The sequence below is a fragment of the Microtus pennsylvanicus genome, chromosome 7 (genome assembly GCF_037038515.1).
Source record: "Microtus pennsylvanicus isolate mMicPen1 chromosome 7, mMicPen1.hap1, whole genome shotgun sequence".
Lineage (NCBI taxonomy): Eukaryota > Metazoa > Chordata > Mammalia > Rodentia > Cricetidae > Microtus > Microtus pennsylvanicus.
In genome coordinates, this window is record NC_134585.1 from 54,398,703 (window position 1) to 54,419,826 (window position 21,124).

Consider the following 21,124-nt stretch of genomic DNA (forward strand, 5'->3'; position numbering starts at 1 on the left):
CTTGAGTTCAACTCCCAGCAACCACAACCATCTGTAATCTGAGATCTGGTGCCCTCTTCTGGCCTACAGGCATACATGCAGAAGGAACACTGTATACATAATAAATAAGCAAAAAAAAAAAAACAACCTAAAAAAATAAATAAAGGCACACGCTTGGCACAACAACATGGCTCTTAACATGCCCAAGACTAAGACTCGGACACACACCACATACCTTTCCCACCAACATCCTCCTCCGAGCACCTAGGCCTGCTTTCCTTTCCCTATGGTGCATGCTATCTTCTCTCCCGGGCTTTTCTGGACCCTTTGTCTTGTTACCCCTTCCTTCCTTTAGATCGGCAGCCAGTGAGATGGCTTAGCGGGTAAGGCTCCTGCTGCCAAGCCTGAGTGCGACCCACACGGAGGAAGAGAACCAGCTCCTCCAACCTGCATGCTCATGCTGGGACACGTGTGGCCACACGCACACACACACACACGTTTCTGAAACAGTGTATGTGAACACTTGCTTCTCTGGGTTCCTGCAACAGGGTTTTATCCTCCAGGGACTGCTGTGTGACAATACTCAGTGCTGAGTGTTGATTGAAGTAAACACCTCACACAGACTGGGCTACACACTTGGTGCTCAGAACAGATGGAAAGACAGACACACAAAGACATCAGGGAGGAAAGCAAGGAGCCTGTGAGCTTCTAGGCTTTTGGACGGGAGCCTGAAGAAGTGAGCAACTGAAGCACGGTGGAAAAGGGCAGGCTGCGGTTACCACCAGTGTGGGTTCAAAAGTACCTGTGGGAGACTGGAGACCCCGAGTGCAGGCCATGTATGCTTCCTCCTAGGAGTGGAAAGCTCAGGTCACCGGGCCAATGTTTTAGGATTGGAGTTCTGGAAACATGCTGTGAAGGAGGGGCTAAAGGCACATCAATCATTCTGATGGGAAAGCCGTGTCTAAAGAGCCGACATTAGGGCCGTAAGGGCTGTGAGCATCGGCCAGCCCTGTGCCCTTCTCCCTCAACTGCATTTCACAGTCACTTGAGAGTTCTGTAAACACTGGTGCCTGAGGTCCTTGCTCCAGGCCACTTAGATCACAATTTATGGGGATAAGGTCCAGGCATCAACAGTTTTAGAAGCTCCCTAGATGACCCAATTTTTCAGACGAGAAAACTAAAGACGGACAGAGACCACACGCCACTCGCTGACAGGACACAGGCAAGGACGACTCAGCTGGGCTTCCTCACAGAACTCCACTTTCCTGGAGAAGGTGCCCTACAGCCTGCCGCAGAGAATGAATACAGAAAAGGAGGGAGGAAAGTACAGTGTGGCGGCCTGTGTGAGCCCACACTGCCTACCGTGGGGCTGCCACAGGAGCGCCGTGTGCACCTCCAAGAAAGGACCAAAAATAATCTGGTTAAGGCCCGGCACTGTCCTGGTTCCTGTCAATATTTCCAACATTCATGGAGTGAATGCATGAGACATTTTCAAAGAAGAATTTAAAGCTGAGTATGGTGGTATACTTTTTAGCATTGGGGAAGCAGAGGCAGGGAGATTTCTGTGAGTCTGAGGCCAGTCAGAGCTACATAGTGAGAGACCCTGTCTCAAAAAATTATTATTTTTTTTTTTTGGTTTTTTGAAACAAGGTTTCTCTGTGGTTTTGGAGCCTGTCCTGGAACTAGCTCTTGTAGACCAGGCTGGTCTCGAACTCACAGAGATCCGCCTGCCTCTGCCTCCCGAGTGCTGGGATTAAAGGCGTGCGCCACCACTGCCCAGCTCAAAAAATTATTTTTTGTTTAAAAACTTTTTCAAGACAGAGTTTCTCTGTATGTAGACCAGGCTGGCTTCAAATTCAGAGATCCGCCTGCCTCTGCCTCCTGAGTGCTGGGATTAAAGGTGTGAGACATCACCGCCCAGATAAAAATGTTTTTTTATAGGGTTTGGTGACTTATTAAAAGTATGGGGGAATAAAGCAAGGCCACGGTGCTGGATATCTGCAGACACAGTAAGGCAGGAGAGGGTGGGAACCACAGAAGCGCAGCTGGAGACCTCAACAGACAAATCAGCTCGCTCACACCTGCACGCTCATAGACAAGACCAAGAGGGGACATGCTGGCTTTGGTTCTCAAGGAATTTTAAACCTACTACTAAATCTTTTGGAGCACTGAGGAGATTTAGACCCATCACAGTTTTGTCTGACAAGTTAATGTCTCATAAAAGTCATCTGTTTAATCACTGACTTCATTTCTGATCCATTCACAAGACAGTGAAAAGCTTTGGAGTTAGTCCTGGCTTAAGCCTCCAGTTCACAGAGCTCCATGAAGGAGACCTGGGTCTGTTTGAGGTCTGGCATTCTCAACCAAGCCTGCAAAGGAAGAAGTGCTTAGCCATGGGAACCTCAGGAGCAGAGGACCTGGCTTGAACTGGCTCCACACAAACTCAGGACAATTTGAGCATCAAAAAGAAGGAAAGCGGGCTGGAGAGAGAACTCAGAGGTTAAGAGCACTGACCGCTCTTCCAGAGGTCCTGAGTTCAATTCCCAGCAATCACATACTGGCTCACAACCATTTCTATTGATATGGGGGCGCACTCTTCTGTTATGGTTGTATTGTATATATAATAAATCTTTAAGAAATAAAAGGAAAGCACGCTAAGTAGGAAGAAACACAACCAGACTGGAGATGCACACTAGACTGCAAATTAGCTTCAAAAGAGCAAGGCGGTGTGGGTGGGTGTGTGCGCGTGCGTGTGCACGCGCAGCTGTCAAATGGGTGACAGCGAACAGGAGAGGCAGCCTTGAGGTTACTGGGCCACAGCCAATAGCTAGCTGACTGAAGAGTCAGGCTCATTACAATATTTCGCCTACTTTGTTCAAGAATTTGCTTTATCTTTCTTCTTTTACACTTGTGGAGGGACGAGGATCTCATGCCACAGTGCACACGTGGAGATCAGAGGACAACCCATGGGACTGGGTTCTCTTTCTATCGCATGAGGTCCAGAGATTGAGTTTAGCCTGGCGACAAGCAACTTTACCTGCTAAGCCATCTTGCAGGTCCTTAAGGTTTTTATAAAATGTTGATTACTATTATATTATTGTTTTGTTTTTTGAGACAGGGTTTCTCTGTACCTTTGGAGCCTGTCTTGGAAGTAGCTCTGTAGACCAGGCTGGTCTTGAACTCACAGAGATCTGCCTGCCTATGTCTCCTGAGTGCTGAAATTAATGGTGGGCGCCACCACCGCCTGGCAATTTTTATTGTTTTAAATTATGTATATATGTGTGTCTGTGTGCATGTCAGTGCAGGTGCCCACATAGGCCAGAAGTGCCAGAGCTCCCTGGAGCTGGAGTTACAGACAGTTGTGAGTTGTCCCATGTGAGTGCTGGGAGCTGAACTCAGTTCCTCTGCAAAAGCAGCAAGAGTGCTGGGCGGTGGTGCACCCTTTAGTCCGAGCATACAGGAGGCAGAGGCAGGCGGATCTCTGTGAGTTCCAGGCCAGCCTGGTCTACAAGAGCTAGTTCCAGGGAAGCTAGGGCTGTTACACAGAGAAACCCTGTCTTGCAAATAATGTTTTCTGATTGAATTTTGAGTGAAAACTATTATGACAACACAGAACGGCAGCATGTCCTCTCTTGGCAGACGCCTGCTGAAGAAGGGACAGGAGAACAGTCACAGTGTTTATAGAGGACTCTGAGATGGTTCAGAGGAAAAGCCGTGTTTGTATGTGCATGTGTGCACACCTCACAGGCACACGGACACAGTACACCAAACAAATACTGCAGACAGAGGCTTCAGGGGAACCAGGTGAACGGCTGCTGCGGCCTTCCAGCTTCTGTGGCTCTCGAGTGTCCCCATTAAGGAGAGTGGGAGTGAGGCTCGAAGCCCAGGAAGTCGGCTCCACTGGTCACCCGGGGCAAGTGGTGGCTGGAGAGAGGGGAGGAAAGGACACCTCCCGGTTCTAGGTGAGTGCCTGCGACCAAGCTACTTAAATACAATGCCGAGAAAGCCAGTCCTCTCGAATGTTAAGTGTGTGTGCACGTGTGTGAGTGTGCACGTGTGTGTGGAGGCGAGAGGACACCTTTGCAGAGTGGGCCCTTTCCAGGTTGCCGGGCTTGCTCAGTAAGTATTTAACTGCTGAGCTCTCACTGCCCATAATATTAACCATTTATATTATTAAAATTTTGGATTATGGGGCTGGAGAGAGGCTCCGCAGTTAAGAGCACTTACTGCTTTTGAAGAGGACCTGGGTTCAGTTCTTAGCACCGACCCTGGCTGGCTCACAACTGCCTTGGCTCCAGCTCTAGGGGACCAATACCCTTCTTCCTCAGGTACTGGTGCTCATGTGCCCACACAGACTCAAGCATGCACAGAATTAAAAACAATAAGAATAAATCTCTAAAAAAAAATACTTGCCAAATTTAAATTTTCACTAATATAAACACTATATGCTTGAATAATGATATTTTGGTTCATTATAACTGCCCATGATTTCCACAGGAAATTTACAGTGCATTTATAAAGTAGAAGTCACTCTTGGTTCTGCGCATACATCTGGCAGGTGACCTACATACTACCCTGTAGTGTCTGCCGCCTCCAAAGCCACGTCCTTATTCCTTCCTCCAGATGGAGTTCCTGGAAACTGATGGCAGGAACAGCCTGGGAACCACACCAATGACCTACTTCCCTCATCTTCCTGCATAAAAAGTCACAAAAAACTATTATGGCCAGGTAGTGGTGGCGCACGCCTTTAATCCCAGCACTCGGGAGCAGAGGCAGTTCGAGTTCAGCCTGTGAGTTCGAGGCCAGCCTGGTCTACTGAGTTCCAGGACAACCAGGACTGTTGCACAGAGAAAACCTGTCTTGAAAAACACAAACAAACAAAAAACCCAAAGGAAAAACAAGCAATCAAACAAACAAAAAACAAAAAAAGCTGATCATACATGATAGTAAAGTGTCCACAGTGTTATGAACAGCCTGTCTATTCATGGCGTCTGGCTTTTATGCGCAGAGGTCGCGTCACAGGGAATCTAAGAGCCTCAGGAGGCTGGGGAATGAAGGATTGGTTGCACAGCTCCTGTTTGCTTGTTTAGACCTGAGAAGGGGTCAGGTGGTCTTGAACTTGGAGCACCCACTACTCTCTCTTTTTTTTTTTAAATATTTATTTATTTATTATGTATACAATATTCTGTGTGTATGCCTGAAGGCCAGAAGAGGGCGCCAGACCTCTTTACAGACGGTTGTGAGCCACCATGTGGTTGCTGGGAATTGAACTCAGGACCTTTGGAAGAGCAGGCAATGCTCTTAACCACTGAGCCATCTCTCCAGCCCCACCCACTACTCTCTTAGCAGGGTAGAGGTTGCTGTAATAGCCGCTCCCAGACATCACCACTTCTGGGATGAGGGGACAAGTTCCTAGAGCTGAGAGGGGATGAGGCTGACTTCAGTCCCACCACCGGCTTCATCAGCAGGAGGGGACTCTGTTTCTAGCTCATCATACTGTCTAAAGAGTCTACATTCATACAAACATTTTCACTGAAAATTATCAGCTTTCTCTGAAACTTTTGGAAACCACTTTATTTCTTAAAATTTTTATCTTATTTTATTTTGACACAGGGTCTTACTAGGAAGCCTGGCTGACCTGGAATTCACTAAGTAGTCTAAGATCTGCCTGCCTCTGCCTTGAGAATGCTGGAATTAAAGATATGTTTACCCCATCATAATTCTAGAAACATTTGAATGGCTACATATTATTTCAAAATGTCCAACCCCTTTCTGTACAATTGATATTTGGGATTCTTAGCAAACGTTTTTGCTAGTGAAGGAAGAGCAGGGCCCGAGGTACACACTTACACACTTACAACCTCAGGCTTAGGAAGCTGAGGGAGGAGGACCAGGGCAAGTTTCAGACCAGCCCTGGATATAGTGAGATCTTGTCTCAAAAACAAAAACAAAGAACTTTAAAACACGGCTGGAGATAAGGCTCAGCAGTTAAGAACACTGGCATCCTTCAAGAGGATACTGGTTTGATTCCCAGCACCCACGTAGTGACTCACGCCCATTTGTAACCCTAGTTGCAGGGGATCTGGAGCCATCTTCTGGCCACTGAGGGCACCAGGCACATATACAGTGTACAGACACACATGCAGACAAAACACTGAGGCACATATAAAAATCCTAAAACAAATGAAGAAACAAACATACAACAGCCTAAAAACAAAGGACACGCTGTCGGAACCTCACTCTGAGTGAGAAAGGGAAGGTGTGAATCTCGGGGGTTTTAGGAAGTACCCAGGTCTCTGTCTGTGCAGTGCCCACTGTGGCCAGCAATGAGATACAAGCAGAAACAAGTAAACTAAATTGTACTTCAACACCAAGGGGATGGGGCAAACCAAATGATTTCCGTATCTTGAGTGGGGTCCCACTGTGTGTGCATGGCTGACGTGCACTGTTAAGTAGACCAGCATCAGGTCTAACGAGCACGCTTGTCTTCACAATGGTGAGAACACGGTGAGTAACTATAAGATTGGTTTCTGTAAATGCCGGGGTTGAACAATCAATGCACTGTGGCACTGGGATTCTGGCTAATAGGAACGGAATGAAAGCCTGGAAAAGATGGCGGCCTTGTGGGCTAGACCTGAAAAGTATACATACAAACTTTCCCATGATACAAACAGAGAAATCCATGTGCAGCTACAGGGAATGGAGCTGACTTATCCTTACATGTGCACAGCCGCCATTTCCCAGCTCAGAGAACACCAGCAGCGTGAACATACACACTGCTCAGTTTGCTCGGCGGGGCTGGAGATGGAACCAAGGGCCTTCTGCAGGCTAGGCAGGCATGTACAACCAAGCTACACTCCACCTCTCCACACGCATGCACACACATGTCTACCACACTCCCGCAACCAAAGTATCAACTATGCCATATGTGTGCACAGTGCTGGTCACCAAGCCCAGAACTCCAGCCCGCTTGACAAGCACTCTGCCGCTGCATCTACTCCCAGCTCCAGATGTCGGTTTTTAGCTACACTGTCTCCATCGGGTTAGGATTCTCCTTTAAAAAAAAAAAATCCAGTCCGGTATGGAGATACCAGTTTATAAGCCCAGCACTTGGGAAGCAGGGCTTGGAGGAGGATCAGGAACTCAGGGCTATCTTGACCGTACTACATACAAGTTTGAAGTCAGCCTGGGCTACGTGAGACCTTCTCTCACAGAAAACAAAGTGCTGATTCCAGGGAAGGGGCAGAGGAAGCAAACAACGAACAAGAACAAGAAAGGAGTGTTTTGTCAGAAGTTGAAGAGCACTCTAATCATGAAGGACATACGGCAGAAGGCATGGCAGACAACGTGGAGGGAACCATCAGCAGGATCTGGGTGAGCCTGAGATAAAGGCGGCAGCAGCACCAGCGTCTGTGCCCACTGTGTAAAACACCACCAGAGGAGACGGGAAACCACCCAGAGTACAATCACTCGTCAGTGCGGGGCAGCTAGGGATGGGTACTAGGGACGCTGGGTACACTGAACCACCTGGGGAAACTGTTGTAAGTCAGGAACTGCCTCTGGCAGCTCAGGCTAGTGGAGACAATCTGAACAGAACCTGTGTATCTTCAGAGTCTCGAGTATTTCTGTTTTGTGAAAATCAGGATCTGGGGTAGCCGAGGGTGGGTGGCCTCAAGCTCACTATGTAGCCACGGCTAGTTTTGAACTCCTGATAGATCCTCCTGTCTCCATCTGCCAAGTACTGATCACAGCGTGCACCACCACACCCAGAAGAAGGAAACACAATGGGGGAACGTAGTGAACACCCAGTGTTCAGAGTTCACGGTACGAGGGACAGGACCAATCACACTAAGAGTTGGGAGCACCCGGCATCTGACAACTCTGAAAATGTACCCCGAGTTTACTCATAGCAATCCAAACCCAGGGCCATTAAAAACACTGCCTCTGCTGGGCAGTGGGCATTCAAGAACTCTGTGAGTTCTAGGTCAGCCTGGTCCATAAAGCAAGTTCCAGGGCCGAGTGGTGGTGGTGCATGCCTTTAATCCCAGTACTCGGGAGACAGAGACAGGAGGATCTCTGTGAGTTTGAGGCCAGCATGTTCTGCAAGAACCAGTTCCAGGACAGGCTCCAAAGCTACAGAGAAACCCTGTCTCAGCCGGGCGGTGGTGGTGGCGCACGCCTTTAATCCCAGCACTCGGGAGGCAGAGGTAGGCGGATCTCTGTGAGTTCGAGACCAGCCTGATCTACAAGAGCTAGTTCCAGGACAGGCTCCAAGCTCCAAAACCACAGAGAAACCCTGTCTCAAAAAACCAAAAAAAAAAAAAACAAAACAAAAAAAACAAAAAAGCAAGTTCCAGGACAGATAGGGCTGCTACACACTGAAACCCTGTCTTGCCCCCTCTTCACACACACACGCACGCACACACAATCACACACATACACAAAAAAACTGTTTCATAGCTTTCCAAAACACAAGGACAAAGAACGATTGGGGAGGGACGTGGTGGCCTATGCCTATAATCCCAGTACTCCAGTACTTAGGAGGCAGAAACAGGACTGCTCAAATCTAAGGCCAGTCTGAGTTACATAGAAAATTTCAGGCCAGTCTAGGCTACCATGTGAGCCTCTGTCTTAACACAAAACACGGGCTCAGCAAGAAAGTTCTGCTTGACGCTGGAGAGATGGCTCAATACTTAAGAGCTTTTACTGCTCTCGCAGAAGACCAGGGTCTGGTTCCTAGCACCCACATGGTGGCTCATGACCATATGTGACTCCAATTCCAGATGCCAATATCCTCTTGTGGCCTCACTGGGCACCAGCCATGTCTGTGGTGCACAGTCACAGAGGCAAACACCACACACATAAATAAATGACTCGGCAGCTGAAGGGGCTTGCCTACCAGGACTCGATGACCCGAACTGAATTCCCAGAATTCATATGGTGGAAGGAGAGAACTGACTCCTGCAAACTGTCCTCTGACTGCCCCCGACACACACACACACACTCTCTCTCTCTCTCTCTCTCTCTCTCTCTCTCTCTCTCTCTCTCTCTCCCTCTCTCTCTCTCTCACAGGAATAAATACATCTAATAAAAACCAGAGTTGGTGAGATGGCTCAGCCAGTTAAGGTACTTGCTGCCAAGCCTGAGCCCCAGTGGGTAAGGGGGAGACTCCCACAGTTTTCCCTTGAACTCCACGGGTGCTCTGTAACTTATGGTAACTTATGTGTGTCCCACATCCCAAGATAAATGAATGATAAGAAACAAACAGGTACAAACACCAGCAGCGAAGACATGAGACTCTTGTAGGTTTTAAAGCATGCAGTGAGATGAGCCACTGTCTTAGACTACACACACCACAATGAAATGGTTTTCCCTCCCTTCACTATCAGGGGTGTTGCTGAGAAGTGGGACCAACTGTGAACACAGCCTGCATGACCAGGCTTCTTTCCCGACCTGGGAGCTGCCAGGCAGGTGTTGGGAACTGAACTCCAGTCCTTTGCAAAAGCAGTCAGTGTTCTTAACTGTTGAGCCATCTCCCCAGCTCTTATTTTTATGATTTTAAACTCTGTGTGTGCCTGTGTATGGATTTGTACACCTGAGATATACAGATCGGTATCTGTACATTTAAAAGATTGACACTGAATATACTAATATAGAAATGTACATTCCAGAACCTTTTGCAGGTAGAGAAGGCTGTGGAGATGTGATGGGGGTGGGTGTGTGGGTGGGAGGAGGGCCTGCTGTGATGATCATGTGAGCATGCTCTACAGTTGCTGTGCTGAGGCAGGAACCCAGGAACTGAGCCAGGTAAAGCGCACTCTCACTGAGTTTTGTGTCTGACTGAGGAAATGAGGAGGAGAAGAAAGGTAAAAAGCCTGCTAAAGAGAGGACAAGAGCTGAGGATCACATCAAAGTGTTTCAGGAACAATCTCTGTATGGCTTTACCAACTGTGCAGGCTCAGGTACCGGTCAAAGGAGAGTGCTCCTGACCACCCCCATGCCTCCCTCCAGGCAGGGCCAGTGACCATTTCTGAGAGACAGAGTCCCTGAGCGTCCAGGTGGCTCACAAGCAGCAACCACGTTCATCCAGCTGAAACGTTCATACAGTGATGGCGTGGTTGCCAGCTGATGATCCTGAAGGTTCTGCTCTGCCCAATGGATTAACCCTTGATGGATTCATAATCTGATGGGATCACTGGGAGTCTCAGGACAGTGCTCGGGGAAGATACCGCTTGTCTCCCAGTAACTCCATGGTATGGCGAATTTATAATTATCCCATTTCACTCACGAAAACGAAGTCTGCAGCATGACTCTACTGGCTGCATGTCATACATCTCATAAAGTCTAGATTCAAATTCAAGAATTGAAAAATACACATACCGCATTTATTTGTGTGTTTATGTGTGTGTACAAGTGCATTTATTTGTATGTTTATATATGTGTGTGTACAAGTGCATTTATTTGTATGTTTATATATGTGTGTGTACAAGTGCATTTATTTGTATGTTTATATATGTGTGTGTACAAGTGCATTTATTTGTATGTGTTTATACATGTGTGTACAAGTGCATTTATTTGTATGTTTATATATGTGTGTGTACAAGTGCATTTATTTGTATGTTTATGTATGTGTGTGTACAAGTGCATTTATTTGCATGTGTTTATACATGTGTGTACAAGTGCATTTATTTGTATGTTTATACATGTGTGTGTGTATACAAGTGCATCCTTGTAGTACTTTTATGTCAACTCAACACAAGCTGGAGTCATCTGGGAAGTGGGCGCCTCACTTGAGGAACTGCCTCTGTCAGATGCCTATGGCATATCTGTGGGACATTTTCTTAATTGTTAAATTATGTAGAAGGGCCCAGCCCACTGTGGGGGATGCCATCCCTGGGCATGTGGTTCTGGGCATATAGGAAACTAGCTAAAAAACCTTTAATCCCAGAACCCTGGTGGCAGAAGCAAGTGGATCTCTATGAGTTTGAGGCCAGCCTGGTCTCCATAGTCAGTTCCAGGACAGCAAGAGCTATGTAGTGAAACCATGTCTCAAAACAAACAAACAAACAAAGAAAGAAAGAAAAAATAAAAAGAAAGAAAGGAAGGGAAGGAGGGATGGAGGAAGCTGAGTGGGCCATGGGGAGCACGCCAATAAGCAGCATTCCTCCATGGCCTCTGCACTGATTCCAGTTTCCAGGTTTCTGCTTTGAATTATAACACTGACTTCCCTCAGGGATGGACATGACAGGGAAAGGTGAGCTGAATAAACTGTTTCCTCCTCAGGCTGCCTTTGGTCCTGGTGTCATCTCAGCAACAGATGGTAAGTCAGCACTGTGTGTCAACATCAGGGGGTGACTTTGCGAGGCAGTTCTCTCCTTCTATGCTGTGGTTGTCAGGCTGACCCATCTCACTGGCCCCAAACCCCAGGATCCTAGGGTCTTCACTCTATACTGCAATGCCCCACTGGCTGGGAGACTCTCCTTAAGAAGGAAAAACAGCCAGGTGTGGGGGAAACTCCACCCAATGGGGGGCATGTTCGCCTCGGGCTAATGTTTACATATAAATCTGGCGGCATGAGCCCCTCTGCTCTCTTTTTTTTTGTATCTCCTGCTCATCACTGGATCCCTGGTGTTGTAAGCTATTCCTTCATTAAAATTTGCTGTTTCATATTAAGCTAGCCTGGTTATTACGCCGACAACATTTTGAAATGGTATGTGAATGATTTCTTATTAATAAAGGAACTGCCTAGGCCCATTTGATAGGCCAACCCTTAGGTAGGCAGAGAAAAAAAAAACAGAATGCTGGGAGAAAAAAGCCGAATCAAAATCGCCATGATTCTCCCACTCCAGACAGATGCAGATTAAGATCTTCCCTGGTACGCCACCTCATGGGCTACACAGATTATTAAAAGTGGATTAGATCAATATATAAAAGCTAGCCAATAAGAGGCTAAAACTAATGGGCCAAACAATATTTTAAAAAAATACAATTTCTATATAATTATTTCAGATAAAGCTAGCCAGATGGCAAAAAGCGGCCCGCTGCCCCTATCTCAATATCCGGGCAGTGGTGGCGCACGCCTTTAATCCTAGCACTCGGGAAGCAGAGGCAGGTGGATCTCTGTGAGTTCGAGACCAGCCTGGTCTACAAGAGCTAGCTCCAGGACAGGCTCCAAAGCTACAGAGAAACCCTGTCTCGAAAAATGAAAAAAGGTGAACATGAACAATCAATCAACCATAAACTGTAAAACTGAAGTTAATAGGTAAATTTCACCTAAGGTGAAGCAGCACTTGAGTGAATACGACAGAATTCTGTTTTTCTGTCTCCATGCTGTGGCAGACACTAACCTGACAGAAGAACTGCGGCTGAGCTCCCGGTGTGTTGCTGAAAGTGCTGGTAGGTTTGGAAGAAGAGACGGGAAGACGATGGGGCACACTGACGGGTACCGAAGTCCTGTTTTGTTGTGTCAGCTGGTCTCCCGTAAAGTTTGATCCTGATGTCCCAGACTGCACTGTGGACCCAAGACTGGGATGCGCAGTGCTGGCCGAGCTGACAGCAGGGAACCGGGTAGACCCTGCCATGCTGGTCACCGAGGGCATGGCGGGAAAGCCTGGTCTTCCTTGGGAAGCGCTGCTCTGCCCTGGGGACAGGTGCAATACAGTTGGCGAGGACCGCTGCAAGGGCATCTGCCCTCCGGCCATCTGAGGGGACGCATGATTGACGATCACAGGACTGCCAGAGGTGGCAAAAGTCTGCCCAGACACCAGCTGCACGGCAGTGTTCTGGTTGTTAAGCATCTGTCCAGAGTACGGTTGGTTGGTCCTGAGCATGTTAGAAGAACTCCTATTCAACATGACATGCTCGGAGGCCACTTGGCCAGAGATGAGCTGCGAGGGCTGAGTCTGAAGAAGTTGCCCGTTTATGGTCTGGACGTGGTGTACCGAGTTGGAGCTGACGGAAAGGCTTGTAGGTATAAGGAACTGACTTTGGGGGGTGTGAGGCTGGCCCATGGGGGAATGAATGACGATACTGCCCCCTGCACTACTCACGGCCTGGGAGGTGACAGGCTTCCTCGTGTTCTGTTGGTTGACAATGTTCACAGACATGTGTGGACCAACCACGGAGCCCTGGGGCGAGCTTGCGGAGGCGAAGGAGACCCCTTGCTGGACATGGTGCTGCTGAATTCCCAGGCTGTTCACATTGTACGTACTCTGCTGACCCATCTGGATCGGCTTTGGCTGGATATTAATTGGGACTTTATTTGAATTTGGTGTGAGACCCCTTTGAATAATGATGTTATGCACAGGTAAAGATGCCTGAAAATTTGTGCTGTTAAATGGAACGGTGACAGGCTGTGCTACCGGACTGGAAGTGGAGTTCCCAAACAACGAGTTGCCGTTAGGAGTCTGTCTGTGAACCAGAAGTCCTCCGCTCACATTGCTTGGGGTTTGCTGCCCACTGCCTTTTAATATGATCTGTGAGCCATCTAGATTATTAATTGTCATCATGGAAGGCTGATTACCAAATGACCCGATCAACTGTATTTGCCCAGAGCCGCCGATCTGGCTGCTGTTAGGCAAGTGCTGGCTGGGCACGCTGATACCCACGTGCTGCATGAAGCCATGCTGCACGCCCACTGTATTGCTTGCAAACGACGGTCCCACAGGCACATGTGTCACCCCGATAGGCTGCAGAGTCTGACCTGAGTAATTAGAAACGTTAGAAGCCTGAGTAAAGGATGCTGATGAAGAAGGATGAAGCTGAGCTTGTGCAAACTGCTGGCTTGAGCCTACGCTGGCATCCAGGTATGCCTCTTGGGCCAGCGTCTGCTCAGTGATATTTGCCTCCTGCAAGGACTTCTGAAGAATGTCAAAGGGTTGGTCCTCGCCGAGATCAGGAAGAGGAGAAGACTCAAGTTCATCTTCAAGAAACTGAAGGCTACTTGAAAGTGGCAGTCCATCACTGGGCCCTTCTCCAAGCTGGTCACTTACACCTTTGAGGGACGACTTAGGGTCAGCGTTCTGAAAAGCGGAAGCAATGTGTCACAAAACACATGGAACCTTCAGAAGCAAGCACACAAATCTCACGCAGGAATGAATGTAAATACAGCTTAATGAGAGGCGGTCAAGGTACACCACGTTTTCGTTTGCTGTCACTTTTAAACAGGTCTTAGGCTGGCCTCGAACCGGCAGTTCTCCTGTAAGACCAACTCTCTCCAAACTGCCTGCCCTGTCTTTCCTATTTTACTTCGTTGCTTTGACAGATTATTTTATAGGGAACATATAAGAAGCAGGATGAGGTGTGGCAAATCACACTTGCAGTCTCAGAACCAAAGCTCAGGACTGCCAAGATTTGAGGTCAGCTTGGACTATGTTAGCAAGTGGGAGGCTAACTGGGGCTAAATTGTGAGACTGTCTCACACATCAAGAAAACCTGGTGGTGGCACAGGCCTTTAATCCCAGCACCCTGGAGGAAACTTCAAGGTCAGCCTGTCCCATCAGTGAGTTCCAGGTCAGCCAGGACTATAGAGAGTAAGACTCGCCTCAAAAACACAACAAAAACAGATGCAGACGCGTGGACAGAGATAACAACAAGACATCGTGGCCATCACCTTAATGTTTCTGAGCTACGGCATCATACTTTTCTTTCCATTTTTTTTAAATGTTTTTACTTTTATTTTTTTTTCTGGTTTTTTTCAAGACAGAGTTGCTCTGTGTAGCCCTGGCTGTTCTTTTTTTTTTTTAAAAAAAGATTTATTTATTTATTATGTATACAACATTGTGCCTCGATGTATGCCTGCACGCCAGAGGAGGGCGCCAGATCTTAGTACAGATGGTTGTGAGCCACCATGTGGTTGCTGGGAATTGAGCTCAGGACCTCCGGAAGAGCAGTCAGTGCTCTTAACCTCTGAGCCATCTCTCCAGCCCACCCTGGCTGTTCTTGAACTCAGACATCCACCTGCCTCTGCCTAAGTGCTGGATTTAAGGAGTGCACCACTACACCCAGCTGGCTTTCTTTTTGGTGTGGGTGTGCTAAAGAGTGAACCTAGGACCTCATGGTATTATATGCAGTTCCAGGAAACTTTGTTTTTGAGATTATTCCCAGACTAAGACCTGAGTGGGACTTAGCCCCAGATCCCATGATGATGGCAAAGGGGCTTGAGCAGCTCTGGTGTCGCTCTGCTTGCGGTCTAAGGTACCCACCACAGCCCCAGAAGATCAGACCAGACCAACGTTAGTTCAACGTGACATGGGTGCTGGCTTCATTTCCTGTAAATATTTACTTATCAACATTCAAGTAGTAAGCAAAATTATCTCAAACTAAAAACAAATGAACAAACAAAAACAAACCCAGTTAGCTCAAGTAAAAGCTGTCATTTTCAAGATATGTATGTTTGTGTTAGTTTTGTCCTCAAGGAACCCCTGGGAACAAGCAATCTACATAGAGATTGCAATGCAGACCCAGGAGGAGAAGCTGAAGACACCGACTATGGCCAGTCGTCTTCTGTGGGACAGATGGGAAAAAGCTGTGAGGGAATAGCCACTTAAATAAGAAAAAATATGAAATGCATACACACAGAGAGTTAAGACAGTAATTAATATATTTATTCATGTTAATTTGCTGCTTTGGGGATGGAACCCAGGGCCTCATGCATGAAGGCAAGTAAGTGCTCTATCACTGAGCTACCCCTCAGCTTTAGGAAGTAACCCTGCTGCGTGTACTATACTATAATACTAATACTAATACTACTAATAATAGAAAGTTAAAAAATAATTTGATCGGGCTGGAGACATGGCTCAGAGGTTAAGAGTACCTGACTGCTCTTCCAGAGGACCTGGGTTCAATTCCCAGCATCCACATGGCAGCTCACAGCTGTCTGCAACTCCAGTTCCAGGTATCCAACACCCTCACACAGACAAATGTGCACATAAAATAAAAAATTAAATATTAAAAAAAATAATTTGATCAAAAACAAGTATTCTTGGGTGTGATGGTGCACGCCTTTAATCCCAGTCCTTGGGAGGCAGAGGCTAGCAGATGTCTGTGAGTTCAAAGTCAGCCTGATTGACATAGCCAGTTCCAGGAAAGCCAGGACTGTGAATAGAGACCCTGTCTCAAACAAACAAGCAAACAAACAATAAAAAAAAAAGTATTTTGATTTGCAAAATGTTAACAATTCTGAGTCCTTGGCTAATGAGGTGTTAGGGGCCACCTCACAGGGAATCTTCACAAATCACGGGGGCAGCAAGTGAGAGCAACATCAAAGCCCAAGTGGAGCAGCGTGGCTGGCACCCGTGGCTCTAGCATGCAGAAGACGAAGGGCAGAGAGCTGCTGAGGTCCTGCAGGAGCGCAGGATGAAATCAACCTCAGCCAAAAAGAGGGGTTGGGGTGTAACTCAGTGGGGAGAGCGTGTGCCTAGCACACATGACGTCCTGGATTGAATCCCTAGTACCACAGGAAAAATCAAAAGGTCACGTAGTCACAAGTCTTCCAGTACATGAGCTGTGAGGCCTTGTTGCCACCAGAGCGGGTCAAGGGGTCTTGCATGATGGCATCAGCTAATACCCCAAGAGACCTGAAGACCTGGGCATGCCCACGACTCTGCATGCCACCGGGGTTCTCTAGATGAGGGACAGAAAGACTGTGATGATGGAACAAGCCTGTCTGCTGACTACAGGGACCGCTGTGAGACAGTCTGTCACTGCGCTTCCTACTGAGAAGAACAGGACCGAGGAGTGGCACAGGACAGACATGGGCAGTCTCACAGCACACCGTCACCTGGAGCAGAAGAATGGAATGGAAAAGACCAAGGTGATAAAGTTTAAACAGTGACTCCCCTTCTGCACGTGTGTGTGGTGTGTAAACAGTGATTCCCCTTCTGTGCGTGTGTGAGGCATGTAAACAGTGACTCCCTTTCTGCACGTGTGTGTGACGTATAAACAGTGATTCCCCTTCTGTGTGTGTGTGAGGCGTGTAAAAAGTGACTCCCCTTCTGTGTGTGTGCGTGGCGTGTGCAGCACAAAGGACACGTGGGCCAGGTGTGCATGAACAACAGAAGATGCCTGCTGTCCTGCTCTAGTGCCCTCTGCCTCACTGCCTTGAATGGGAGTCTCTCTCTGAAGCTGGAGCCCAGCTGGCACCAGGAAGTCTCAGCAACCTCAGCACTGGGGTTATTGGCACTTCTACAGCCAAGTCTGGCTTTTTCTGTGGGTCCTGGGGATTTGAACTCAGGTCCTTACTCTGGCACAGCATGCACTCTCACCTACTGAGCCGGCTCCCCAGGCTGCAAAACCCCTCAGTTCCCACCCTGTCGAAATTCTCCTAGAGCTTAACAGCATAGGCTCCAGCTATGGACTTCATAGCTGTGCAATTTTAGACCGAGTAAAAACCTCTCTGTGCCTTAGCCTCCTTGCCTACAAAACTGAACCAATGGTAAAACTTCTTCCTGGAGGTACTGTGAGCGTTCAGTGCAGTTCATACAAGTCCTCAGTGACAGGCACACGCTATACCCTCAATAAGCGTTAGTTATCACTGTCTTCTTGCTTCAGGTTAAAATTATTTGTAAGTAATTATAATGAAAAAGTGTCCTGAAGCTGCCATCCTACTATGCCTTCTTCATATACAACACCGGGGCCATTTCAGAGGCCTGAAAGTTTAGGAAACTGAAATGTAGGCCCAGAGAGACGGTTCTGGGGGTGAACTGCTGCCTCGCCTGAAGAACTGAGTTCGATCCCTGGGACCCACATGGCAGAATGAGAGAACCGATTCAAGGTTGGTGTCCTTCTGATCTCTGCATGTACATATGGGCTCACGTATAACCCCTCCCCAACATACATACATAAAAAATGTTAAAAAAAGAAATTGGTAAAAAAATAATAAAAGAAATTTGGTTATTATATAAGCCTGACTTATATAACCAAAGAAAACACTGACGTAATTAACAGATTTTTCCTCTCCTGTAAATTACAATGAGAGGTGATGATTTTTTTTCTCTAATTTTCGAGACAGGATTTCTCTGTGTAGCTTTGTGTAGTCTGTCCTGGGACTTGCTCTGAAGACCATGCTGGCTTTGAACTCACAGAGATCCATCTGCCTCTGTCTCCCGAGTGTTGGGATTAAAGGCCTGCGCCACCACCGCTGGCCAAGGCACTGATTCTTTTACGCTAGGAAGGCAATGATTCTCCGTGCACACAGATTCTCTGAGACAGAAAGCTTTGGCTATTTCTAATACTCACCGTGGAGTTGGCGAAAATTGAATTTGAATTAGCTGCAGGATAGCCTGTGCTCGTCAGGTCATCGCTGCTCTGCAAAGGGGAGAAGTCAACATGCTGGTTACTGGCAGGGCTGGAGGAACAGAAGCCATGTCTGTGAGACACTTGAGAAACACTTACAGATTTATTACTAGGTCCGTGCAGAAAATAATTCAATGCTTGTGGGTCTCTAGGACAGAAAGAAAAGAAGGGAAAACAAATAAATACTACTACTTATATTTAAATATGTTGTTGATAGCCGGGCGGTGGTGGTGCACGCCTTCAATCCCAGCACTTGGGAGGCAGAGGCAGGCGGATCTCTGTGAGTTCGAGACCAGCCTGGTCTACAAGAGCTAGTTCCAGGACAGGCTCCAAAACCACAGAAAAACCCTGTCTCGAAAAACCAAAAAAAAAAAAAAAAAAAAAAAAAGAAAGAAGGAGAAGGCAAAAAACAAATGACATTTTTAGCTCTAGCAAATCTCTCTATTTTAAGTAATTTCTTCATTTATGCCTCCTGGAATCAACCTCTGCTTCAGCCCCCGGGACTGAACTCAGGACCTGGTTTGTGCAGGCGAGTCCTCTAGCTGTAAGAAACACCCAGACCTGGCATCTTGGGACTTAAAACAAAACGGGAGTAGATTACTGAATTATGATGCATATGTGAAACTATCTGTTTTGCCCCTCTGCTATAACCACAATTAATTCTTATCTTTTATGTGAAAAGCCCAGGAGCTTTCAAAATCCCCATGGCACTGTTCTGTGCCTCAGCCCCCGCCCCCCAGGGCCACCATGGGTTCAGAGTCAGCATCTTACCCAATAAGATCGAGGAGACACGAGTCATCATCATCGTCCATGACAACTGCAAGGCAAGGGACAGGGTCAGTCTGAGGAGTGGGCGCCCAGCAGTGAGGACGCAGTCAGAGGAACTGGCACGCTGTGAGCTTTCCTTTAGCCAACTAGCACTATGTCATTTGAAAAATGCTGGGGTCGGTGGGCCTTGTGCCAGGAGTCGCAGCTACTCAGATAAGACTGAGGAGAGAGGGGAACTTGAGTTCAAGGCCAGCCTGGGCAACAACAAGACCCCAGCTCAGAAATAAATGAAAAGTAAACAAGCCAGCAAGTCAGGCATGGTGTACACCTGTGACCCCAGAAGCTGGGAAGTAGAGAAAGGATCAGGAGGTGAAGGCCAGGCTGGGCTACATGTGACCCTATCTCAAAAACAAAGCCAATAAAAATAAAGGTAAGATATATAAAATTTACAGTTACTTGAACAAGTTTTTGACTGAAATTGCTTTTTCTATAGTTTTCAACTTATGGGTAAAAGGAGTCTAGAAAAGTCTAAGCTAGCTGGCAGCGACCTCGCACATGCGGCTTCCCTACCGGACTGTAAGGGATAAAGAATGACTCCATCAAGTGTAGAATGAACACGGTGGGAGGGCAAATTTGCTTTAGTAAAGCTCTCACAGACTCTGAGTCTTTCCGTTTAGATGCTGCTAAACACGGAGCGCAATCTAGATTTCTCAACATATTTTGGTGATCTCTAGGAAGGCAGGAAGCGGCTTCTCCCCACTTTTGGAGACAGAACAAGAGGCCCTGTACAGTGGACGGTGATACTGGCTCTGGCCATGGGGCCTGGGTGCTTCCCAGTGCAGCAACACTGTCTAGGTTCAATGCTGAATAATCCATAGCGGGGCTGAGAATGCTTAAAGCAGAAAATCTCCAGCAGTTCACCCCAGCCCAGAGCTTCCTCTCCCTGCCTGCAGCAGCCCCAAGCATGGCCAGCACAGCTCTGGCCCAGACAGTAACAACTGAACAAATTCCAGGAGCGGTTCTCCCCCGAGGGCCAGTCAACTTACACTAGTGATCCGACACCTGGCAACCCTGCTTCTCACCCATTTCAAGCCATGCGTGGAATAATTTACATCACAGAACGCCAGGGCCAAGAATTCTGGAGCGGTTGGAAAGGGCAGTTGTGAACGGCAGTTGGACGGAGGAATGAAATCCTGAAGAGATGCCCAGAGGAGGGGCATGCCCAGCCACAGCAGAGGAAGGAAGAGTCCTACAGGGAGTTTTTTTTCCCTGTTCAAACTCCCTTCTCCCTTTGGTTCCCCCAGATCAATCACACGGCCTCACAGAGGCAGATTTCCCTCCCGCCCCAGGGAAGGGTACTTTCTCTTTTTCTGGAAGAGCACGGAAGGGTAAGTACTCCTGATGAGGGCCCTGCCTGGGTTTGCTGGGTTTGCTGGGTTGCTGGGTTGCTGGACTGATTACGCCAGCTGAGCAGAATCCAGGGTGAGGAGAGTGAGAGGGAAGAAGGAAGGAAGGAGAGTGGGAGATCTGTCCTGGAGTTCAGCGCCGATGGCTGAAACTAACAACAGCCATGGGAAATGGGCTCTTTGGCACCCGGGCTCAAGTTATTTGAGGTCACGCTGGCACGAATGTTCCTGAACACACGACTTCTGGAAACAGGAAAACTATCATCAAAGGGATATGCCAGTCTGGCACACGAGCAAGGCATGGTAGCACACATCGGTATTCTAAGCACTTGGCAGGCAGAGGCAGCAGACGTAACGCAAGCTGAAGGACAACCTGGTCTACTTAATGAATACCAGGACAGCCACGGCTCATAAAAACCACAAAACAGAAAACATACACACCAAAGAGATCCATAATACATCCTGACATCAAACATGCATCAGCTCATATCATAAACCACACCTCATTTCCCAGACATCACTACCACATGGACTAAACTGTCCAATTATTTTATTATCCTTGTGTTTAGTTTTTTTGTTTGTTTTGAGACAGATCTCTCACTGTATCCCTGGCTGGTTTAGAACTCAATATGTAGACCAGGTTGGCCTCGAACTCCACTTGGCCTTCGCCTCAGAGT

At 47.6% G+C, this 21,124-nt stretch overlaps 1 protein-coding gene across 3 annotated transcripts in view; it reads right to left on the minus strand.

The window, feature by feature from the left end:
* Bicral (BICRA like chromatin remodeling complex associated protein) overlaps positions 1 to 21,124 on the minus strand; it is a 90,858-nt gene that overhangs the window by 16,449 nt on the left and 53,285 nt on the right. For all 3 annotated transcript variants that reach the window (XM_075980829.1, XM_075980827.1, XM_075980830.1), the window contains 4 exons: positions 19,045 to 19,090; positions 18,373 to 18,421; positions 18,217 to 18,285; positions 12,327 to 14,000 (listed from right to left, as the gene is read on the minus strand). In XM_075980829.1, the coding sequence (XP_075836944.1) occupies positions 12,327 to 14,000; positions 18,217 to 18,285; positions 18,373 to 18,421; positions 19,045 to 19,085 (1,833 nt within the window). In that variant the 5' untranslated portion in view covers positions 19,086 to 19,090. The remainder of the gene's footprint in view (positions 1 to 12,326; positions 14,001 to 18,216; positions 18,286 to 18,372; positions 18,422 to 19,044; positions 19,091 to 21,124) is intronic.